Consider the following 10,000-nt stretch of genomic DNA (forward strand, 5'->3'; position numbering starts at 1 on the left):
GAATATTTATTAATAAAACTGTATTTTGAAATATGAAGATTTTGTTTTTATTTATGAAGATTTATTCATAGTGATTATTTAAAAGAAATCTTTAAAAAACATCTAAAGTAGTATACACTTCGTTTAATAATGAATACACTTTAGTGCATTATGTAATTTTACTAAATTTAATAAAATTAAGCGATTTAATATTTCAAGGTATGACTGTTCAGTTTTTTTAAATGTTGTTCTTGCATTTTAAAGCAATTTTCTTTTCAATTTAAAATGAATTTTAAAATTATATTTTCTTTTTATTTGAAGTGCTCATGTATCATTTTTTAAACGTTGTAGTCGCATTTTTAAACGTTGTAGTCACATCACTAGAATGGGCAGTCATAAATCATTAATAACACTGAATCTCCTTTGTTTTTCATTAGTAAAAAAAAAATTTGATTATAACTTTATCAAACAACATTCTTAGAATGCACATGAAAAAACATTATTAGAATAGGGTTGTTAAATGTCCGGCTTTTATGAAGAACACAGTTAAAAAAAATTCTTTTCACAGGTTTAGCACTGTAATCTCCTACGTAAAATCCAAACATCTGGCAACCCTAATTAGAATGCATTCAATGATGCATCCTTTGTTAAGATTGACAAAAAGAAATGACACGAAACAGATATTGATTACAATAAAAATGACGATCTTTTAAACTTGCATTTACAGATGTTTCTTCACTAATATCTCTTAAGTTACTAAAGTTACTTAACAATAGTTTTTAACAGTCTTCTCCGTTTGACGCTCTTGCAGTTTTGCGTTTGCCCATACGCCCGTCAATACTACAGTTGGCGCTTTTTTTAAGTGCTGGCCAAAAAATTTCAAGCCTGTTTTTAAATTGCAACAAATCTTTTTTCTTAATCAAATTCTACTTAAAGAGGTACAAAAAACAATTGTTTTTTAAAATCGCACACGCCAGACAAATAATTACTGTCCGGCCAGCGCTTTTTCGTGCGCTGGGGGTAAGTTTCAAATGGAGAAGACTGATATATATATATATATATATATATATATATATATATATATATATATATATATATATATATATATATATATATATATATATATATATATATATATATATATATATATATATATATATATATATATATATATATATATTAGAGTTGTGTCAAAACTAGTTTATGTCAAGTCCCCAATTCTGGGTAACCGGATGAAAAACCAGGTCCGAGTCTGGGGTACCTGGCACTAAGTCCATACTAAAAAGCTGGAATAAAAGCTTGAGAAATCTCTTGCTCTGAACTGTTTTTTCACAAAATAACGCTGATTAATTTGGACTAATTAAGTTTGCCTAAATATATCAAGTTTTTTAATACTAAATAATAATTAATAGGTTGGAAATATATCAAGTTTTTTAATACTAAATAATAATTAATAGGTAAAAAGTATGTATGCTTTTATTTCAACCTCCCCCACATTTTGATATATGCTTTTTTGAGTATCCTTCACCTCCCTAAAAGTACCTAATTTTTAACCTACCTACCCAACATTTTATGATATTTTTTTAATTTAGTGTTTCTAAATTTTCTTTCTTTTATAATTGACCCCTGCCTCACATCTCATATATACCATTTGCAGACCCCCTCTTGTGCATTAAAGCATGCGTACTTTATGGAGGATCCCTAACTTGCCCTTTTATGCTGTTAATGCCAAAATGATCAAAAGAGCTTTAAAATTAAAATTAACTCTATCAACTTCAAAAAATGCTGTTCTAACTAACTATTGTTTTATAATTGTTTATATATATATATATATATATATATATATATATATATATATATATATATATATATATATATATATATATATATATATATATATATATATATATATATATATATATATATATATATGCGTTAACTAATCAAAATTGTATATAATTTATATGCGTTAATTAATCAAAAGTTATGTTACGGAAAATAAAAGATTAAGAGAGACAGAGTTGCAAAAAAAAGTAGTAGACCTTCTCGACTGTAGTGTGAATAAAATGAAAAAATATTTTAAGTGAGACACATCTATTTATATTGAATAAATAGGGCTCCATAACTCTCTTAGACTTATATCAAGAAGTTTGGTTGAAGTTAAAACTAAAGGCACTCCTGTTAATAATATTTTGATACAATTCAAAGTACCACTTAAACATATAGTTACAGCATTTAAGGTAAATATTTATTAAAAATTTCTTTTAAGATACCTGGTGCCAGGTACTGCACCAAAATGGCCTATTCTGGGTACCCAGGAAAACAGCGGAATTACCAGGTCCCCTAAATAGCAAAATTGATTATAAATTGTAAAATTTATGATCAATGTTATTAATGAAAATAGATAGCTAGTTTTAGGTAGATAGTTTTATTAAATTTTTTACTGTTGTGAAAATCTTTTTGTTTTGGCAGATTAATATTATTTTTGTTAAAAAAATATTTTTTGATATAGCAATGCTATAATTTTTAAAGTTGTTCTTCTTATTTTTTAAATCATGTAAAATTACTTGAAGGTTTCAAAAGTAAAATTACTAGAAGGTTTCAAAAGTAAAATTACTAGAAGGTTTCAAGGATTTTTATAATTATTCTTTATACTTTTTTATTAAATTTAAAAAAATAGTTATTTTAATTTTTTTTAAACTAGATAAAGCAACAATTCAACTCACCATCAGAAGCTGCAATAATTTTCATGTTTACTGCAAAAAATGCTATAGCACCAAGAGCTTATGGTAAATTTTTTAAAATATATTAATACCATTTCTCATGATATCAGAATAAAATAATGTAAACTTGCAGCATTTTTAAATTTATTTATTCAGTAACTCAGTTATTCAATATCTCAGTTATTTTTTCAGTATCTGACTTACTCCTTCATTATCTTAGTTTATTTACTTTCTATGAAAAATTTTTTTTTAACTATTTCAGCACCAGCCAAAGCGTCTCACCTCAAAATAATTTTTTTTTCAATAACATTTCCTTTAAAAATATATACAAAAATTAGATAATAATATACTTCTGATTAATATATTATTACAAAGTCATCAAATTTAAAATTCAAAAAATTATTTGAACTTTAAACTTTTCAAATTTGTGATTTTGATCAGCATTGAAAGATAAAATGGTCAAATATATAAAATTTATAAAAAAAAAGTGAAGTTTACTTGCTTATAAGTATAAAGAAAAAAAAGTGAAGTTTACTTGCTTTGTTATAAGTATAAGTAATAAAACAAGCTAATATAAAAGAAATTTTTCTTAGAAAGTATTGCAGTTATTTCAAATTGACTATTAGTGAGAGATTGTTTAGTAGGAGTGTTAGGTTGTGTTAGGGCTTTTTAGTAGGAGTGTTAGGTTGTGTTAGGGCTTTTTATGGAAGGTTGTTCCATCTTAGCTCATTGTTCAATACTCATCTCATTGATCTCCACCTGCTGCTTCAGTGTTTGTAATTTTTTCTATCATTTGCTAATCATTTTTCACTCTGAGTCTATTTCTTTGAAAGGGATCGTCTCAGATTATCAGATAAGATCAATATTTCCTGTACCATTGGATTTACAAAATCCCATATCAAATTTGCAAACCATTTTATCTTAGTTTCATTTTTTATAAGGGGTATTTACTAATTATATTTAAAAGACATATTGCAACCATAGTAGGAATGTTAAGTTTCTTACTATTACTAAATATTAATTTTATTTGCTTTGTGTTACTATTATTGCAAATATTAATTTTAATACATGTGCATACAAACATGAATATACATATCTCTCTTTATTTGTATGTACACATATATACATGTGATTTGTATGTCTAGTTATCAATATATTTATTCATTGTCACATCATGTGCCTTTCTTCCTACCATTTTTTCCAAATCCCTATGGATGTTGGAGCTGGACTAAAAGCTGGGATAGGGTTTAGGACTTTTAACTTTTCGTACTTTTGTAGTATTCTCCAGTTATATTGCAATATTGATTAGCATGACGTAGAGTGCTGGCAGTGAGATCTTTTGTACTTTTACTTATCAACTTTACTATCTAAAATCTGTTCCAAAAATCACCACTTTAATCACCTGTATACGATCTTTGTGTTGCAGAAGCAAGATTAATTGACTTGTAGTGGGAGGTTGTTGTGGAAGGTTGTTTTTAATTAAAAAGACAACTATTTACTTATTTGCAAGTCACAACACTTGACATACCGAATTTGTATGTCACAACACTTGCTTGGTCATTTTATATTTTATGGCTTTATCTAAATATTCATGACGCACCTGAAGCTATTATAAAATAACACATTGATTTCATTTTAAAAACAATGCTTATATATCATCATATAAGCAATCAATAAAAAAAAAGTAAATGAGAAAGATATAAGAAAAGAAACAGCAACTTACATTAGAAAATATAGTACAAAATGAAAATCAAATACAAAAATCACATCAAGTTCAAAGATATTTATAAGTTTGGAACATTTTTGAACTGTTTACATCATTACATTTTTTGTTAAATAATGAAAAATTGTGAACAATATAATTGAAAACAATTATATTGTTTTTTGTATTATTTTAAAATATTGTTACTGGCTTTGATAAGTCTATTTAGAACTAATTAGTTGATTATTATCAATGAGCTCATTCAAAATATAAGAAAAAAGCATGATGACTATTTTGTTTAAAAAAAAGAAAATAATAGTAAAATTAACTAAAAAAACATATATTTTTATTGATATTAGTAGAAGTAATTATTGTTTTATAAAATTATAGGTAAATAATGTAATTAATTGTGTATAGTATATGGCCCTACTAAGTCAAAAAGACATGGCTCTACATTTCATAATTGTTGGATATTAAGTGTTTTTCAAAATTGAAAAGTGAACCTGCCTGAAAATTTCTTTTTTTCTTAACAGTTTCCAGGATGATAATCAACTCTACATCTTTTTGACTTTATAAAAATGTTCAATATCCTTCATACTTTATAATGATACCAATAACTTGTTTTTGAGAAAAAGGAGTATAATGATTGATATCTATCATCTTTCACAATAAACCTCTTCCACCTTATATAAACTGTATCTTTCACAATAAACTTCTTCCACCTTATATAAATTGTATCTTTCACAATCCTCTTCCACCTTATATAAACTGTATCTTTTGTGAAATGAAGTTAAAAAAAAAGAGATTTCAATAAAGCTAAAGATTTCAATATATCTAAAGTATTTACAGAAACTTGATTCAGTTAATATGAAGATACATCTTGTGAATTTTTTTATTGAAGAAATAACAAGATGTGTCATTATATGTTTTGCTTATGCTACTTTGAGTTTATTATTTGGTTCAAAGTTTGTCTTATTATAATTTAAATTTGATTTAAACTTTTAATTTTATTATAATTAATTTTTTTTATGTTTAGTAAGAAGTCCAACGGATATAATATTTGAAGTTAAATCTCAAAAGTCATCTGATTTTAATCTGAAATATAATTATTTAGAGACTGGAGGTAATTTTGTTTTATATTTTATTTTAGTTGCTTGCTTTTTTTATTAACTATTGTGCAGATGTAAAATACAATTTGACACAAAAGGATTATCATAAAACATAAAAAAAACATTGCTCATTTTGTGAATTGTATTCGAAAAGCAAAGTTGATTGTAACACAACTTTAATTATTGTGCACTTTATAACTTAAATTCAAAATAGGGATAGATGCGTTGTGGTTACTGTCCTTAAAAACGCAGGTAAAATGAGACTATAAAAAATGAATACTATACTTCATGTTAACAAACAATAAAAACTGTAATTTGATTTTAAAATAATAAAAAAAAATCTAAAGAGATGACAAGTTTGTTTTGGCCTTTAGTACATAGGTGTACTAAGATAAAAAATTTTCTGGAAATTTTTGGAATTCCAGAAGTTCTTTTGATAATTCTTTGAATTATTCAGAGATTTCCAGATGTTTCATTCAATTGGTTTGTAATAAGTGTATAAAATTAGAAACAAAAATATTTGTACATTAGCAGCTATATTTTTTACTAAAATATAGCTGCTTATGTACTGCTATTATGAAATAGTTCTATATTTGCAATTAATTTTTGTCTTTCTGTAAAAAAAAATAGTTATTGAATTTTTACTTTTTTTGCAAGTTGTTAATTGATGTAAATTCTATTTTAAATTTTTTTTAATAAGAAATATAAGAGAATCAAATCTCTTGAAAAACTGTTTATAAATAAGAAAAAATAATTATGCTAGATATTATTTTTTTTAGAACTTCTTACTTTGTTGTTTTAATTTATTTACATATAAAGTTTCGTTTATTTACATATTTATTTACAATTTCATATTATTTTAAAGTTCTAAAAGTTTTTTTTTTTTTTTTTTTTTAAATCTAACAACATATTTTTTAAACAAGTTGGCTCTATTCAACATATTTTTTAAACAAGTTGGCTCTATTCAACAAGTTTTTTAAACAAGTTGGCTCTATTCAACAAGTTTTTTAAACAAGTTGACTCTATTCAACAGTTAATCATAAACACATTTAAAATTGGGTGAAAAAAATTCATCAATTCATCAAATGAGGTTAGGTGTGTATTTGATTGGCTGTGTATTTGATCAAACGGGATTGGGTGTGTAGGATAGGGTCTTCAATATCTGTGTCTCTGAGAGGAGGGGGGTTAAATAAACCGGAGGGTTGTGGTTTTAATAGTGAATAAGGAAAACAACAAGTTTTCTTCAATCAAACTTTCTTTACACCTAATGCAAATAAAATTAACTTACTAAAAACAAGAGTGATTTAAAAACTGAACTCAATTGTTAAAGGAGTCAATTCTCAATATCTTCAATTTTAATTAAAAATCAACTTTACTGATTTAAAAATTATTTTGTCAATCTGTAACAGGTGAGTATTGAAGAAGACACATGCAAAATTATTTAGAATATGCTTTTTTTAATAATAAGTTACTTTATTATAATAAAAAGAATAGCTATCGTTTTATATATATTAAAAATAAATAAATAGAATGCAGTATTAACTTGCATTATAATAGACTTCGAATTGATTGTTTCTAAAATAATCATTGTCTATCTTGTTTTTAAATTTATTTATTGTTTTTTGATTAACTGTTTGTGAACTTAATTTATTCCAATTTTGTACAATTTTGTTGATAAAAAAAGTGAATCTTGGTAAACACCATTTTATGATCTGCTTAGTAATGGAGTGCTGGTTTCTTAGTTGCAGTTGTTTTAATGGTTCCAAAAGTTATCATACTTTTTTATACCATGATAAAAAACATTTTATTGTAAAATATTCTTTTCAAATATTTTCTGTTAATTTAATTGCATAATTTAATTTATTTTACTCTGTAAACGGAGCTGGCATCTTCAATTTATGATTGATCAAATATTTAAATTTTTTCATAAAGAAAATTTAAATTAAAAAAAGTATTTTTGCAATGTACCATAAATTAAATAATAAAATTAATACATGATAAAGTTATATTTTTCCAAAAGTTTCTCAAAAAACTGAAATTTTGTATTATTCGTGTGATGATATTAAATCTTTTTTTTTTATTTTTACATTTAAAGTTTTGAATAAAGATGCTTAGTTAAAGCACATTTTGTTTTTGTATTTGTGTAACATAAGTTAAAACTTTGCGAATTTGCCTAAAGGTTTTTTAGCTTTTTTACAATATAGTATTATTTCAAATTTGTTCTTACTCATCAAAAAAAACTGCTATCAATTCTATAACTTTCATAAATTTTAATGAAAAACTTTTAGAAGGAGAGTAATTATTTTTAAACAAATGACTGGAGTTTCAATTGCAGTTTTTCTTGTTTTGTAAAATTAAAAAAATACTCCACCAACAATACTACTGGTGTTGCTTTTAAACAATGAGCATTTAAACAACTCCTAACAGTTGTTAATAAACATTTTTTTAAATATAAAATGTTTATATTTTAAGGCAATATATATAAATGACACTATCAAAATAATTGACTGTTTAAATAACTATTACCCTATTGTAAATTTTATTGTATTTTAAAGGTTGTTCTTCGGAAAAAAAGATGGCATTAATATGACAACACAATTTCCTTTCTTCTCAATCAATATTTAATGCAATATATGATATATATGCATATATATATATATATATATATATATATATATATATATATATATATATATATATATATATATATATATATATACATACATACATACATACATATATATATATATATATACAAATACATATATATATATATATATATATGTAATATATAATTATGATATATATAATATGTGTAAATATAATATATATACATATCTTCTATAGCTTGTTTAGATAAGCATTTGCTCACTAGTTTTGCTTACCTTATAGCATACAGCGTTTTCAGAAAAAAAGAAAAAAAAAAGAATAATGAAAGAAAAGATTGCTGCCCCATCCCAAACCCTCAGTAGATGTAGCAGCACTCTGCTGCAAGTCAGGTTATTTGTCAGTCAATGTATGTACTGAAGCCACCAGCAGCAGGCAATTTAAGTGTGACTTTAGAGTGCTCATTATATAAATATAATATATATATATATATATATATATATATATATATATATATATATATATATATATATATATATATATACAACCCGGTGTCCATATATGTATACATATATGGACACCAGGTTGATCAGCAAAATTTCCAAATAATACACCTCCATGATAAGTTAATGTGGATTTAATACAAACTTCATCAACCAGCAATATACATTTACGTGGTGTATTTTCAATACTCTTCATAACATTTTTCAAAAATTTCAGACTATCTTGTGATCCGACTTTTGAAGTGATTCTTTTCAAAGTTCTAATACTGGGTAATTTATAATCATTAGAAGTTGGGGTGTACAGAGACCTAGATATAGCAAAATATTCAAATGCTCAATTAATTATATCAGGAGAGTAAGCATGTTCACTAACTTTCTTTTGAGACATACAGTCCATATGTTTTAGTAATACATTTTAATGGCAAACATCTTTATTTTTTAAGTAACATGATTTCATCAAAAACTGACCAATACATACAACACGATGATGTTGACATTAAAATGGGAATACTGCAAGATGACCCAAGATGAAACAAAGTTAATGTTAAATACCTATTAATGATAACTGAAAATTTTTGAATACCACATACAAATTCTTTTGACTGAATGTAAACAACATCATGATTGTTATTTTTGTTGTATACAGTAAGATCATTACTACGCAAGAGTCTCTCTTTTATGCTACCAAATTGAAAAAAATCATGTTCTCTAAAGCTATCTAGTTCATCTGATATTGTATTTCTTATACTGGACAATGACAATTTTGTTGTTCTGGGTTTAGAAAAAGGTAAACTAAGACAGCTAGCTGGTATGTTAGGAAAGACAGTTGGTGGTTCTGTAGGACGTTCTTTTCTACGATAAAATATAAAAGTTTTGCAATCTATAGACCAATGAAGTTGGCACACCACAGTGTACTTATTTACAATCAGATTTTTTCTTGGGATAGCCATTATCCACTTTTCTTTTTTGTATTCATCACAAGAATATTGATAAGCGGACACTTTTGTAGTTGATGATACATAGCCACTATAACAGCGTGGAACACAACATTTTTAAGGCATAATTGATAACTTTTTGTTAGATAAATATGTTGCACTTTACTAAAAGATTAACATTAAACTGCCATTTTTTCTTTGCTGATTAAATAACGCTACACAGTTGCTTAAAATTTGTGTTTAGACCAATTGCTTTTAACCATTAATTGATTATAACCATCGCAAAACAAAAATATTTCATTCCATGTAAATCTATCCATATAGAATCGGTCTCCAGTCAAAAGATATTTTATTGCGATGTCAAGGCCTGTATTTTTAGAAAGCCATGATATATATATATATATATATATATATATATATATATATATATATATATATATAT

General features: G+C 25.0%; 1 protein-coding gene across 4 annotated transcripts in view; it reads left to right on the top strand.

The window, feature by feature from the left end:
* The window catches only part of LOC100199803 (uncharacterized), a 111,751-nt gene that overhangs the window by 59,784 nt on the left and 41,967 nt on the right, over positions 1-10,000 (top strand). For all 4 annotated transcript variants that reach the window (XM_065816476.1, XM_065816478.1, XM_065816479.1 and 1 more), the window contains exons 11-12: positions 2,684-2,768; positions 5,441-5,527. In XM_065816476.1, coding sequence (XP_065672548.1) covers positions 2,684-2,768; positions 5,441-5,527 — 172 coding nt within the window. The remainder of the gene's footprint in view (positions 1-2,683; positions 2,769-5,440; positions 5,528-10,000) is intronic.

This window comes from Hydra vulgaris, chromosome 13 (assembly GCF_038396675.1).
Source record: "Hydra vulgaris chromosome 13, alternate assembly HydraT2T_AEP".
Taxonomy (NCBI): domain Eukaryota; kingdom Metazoa; phylum Cnidaria; class Hydrozoa; order Anthoathecata; family Hydridae; genus Hydra; species Hydra vulgaris.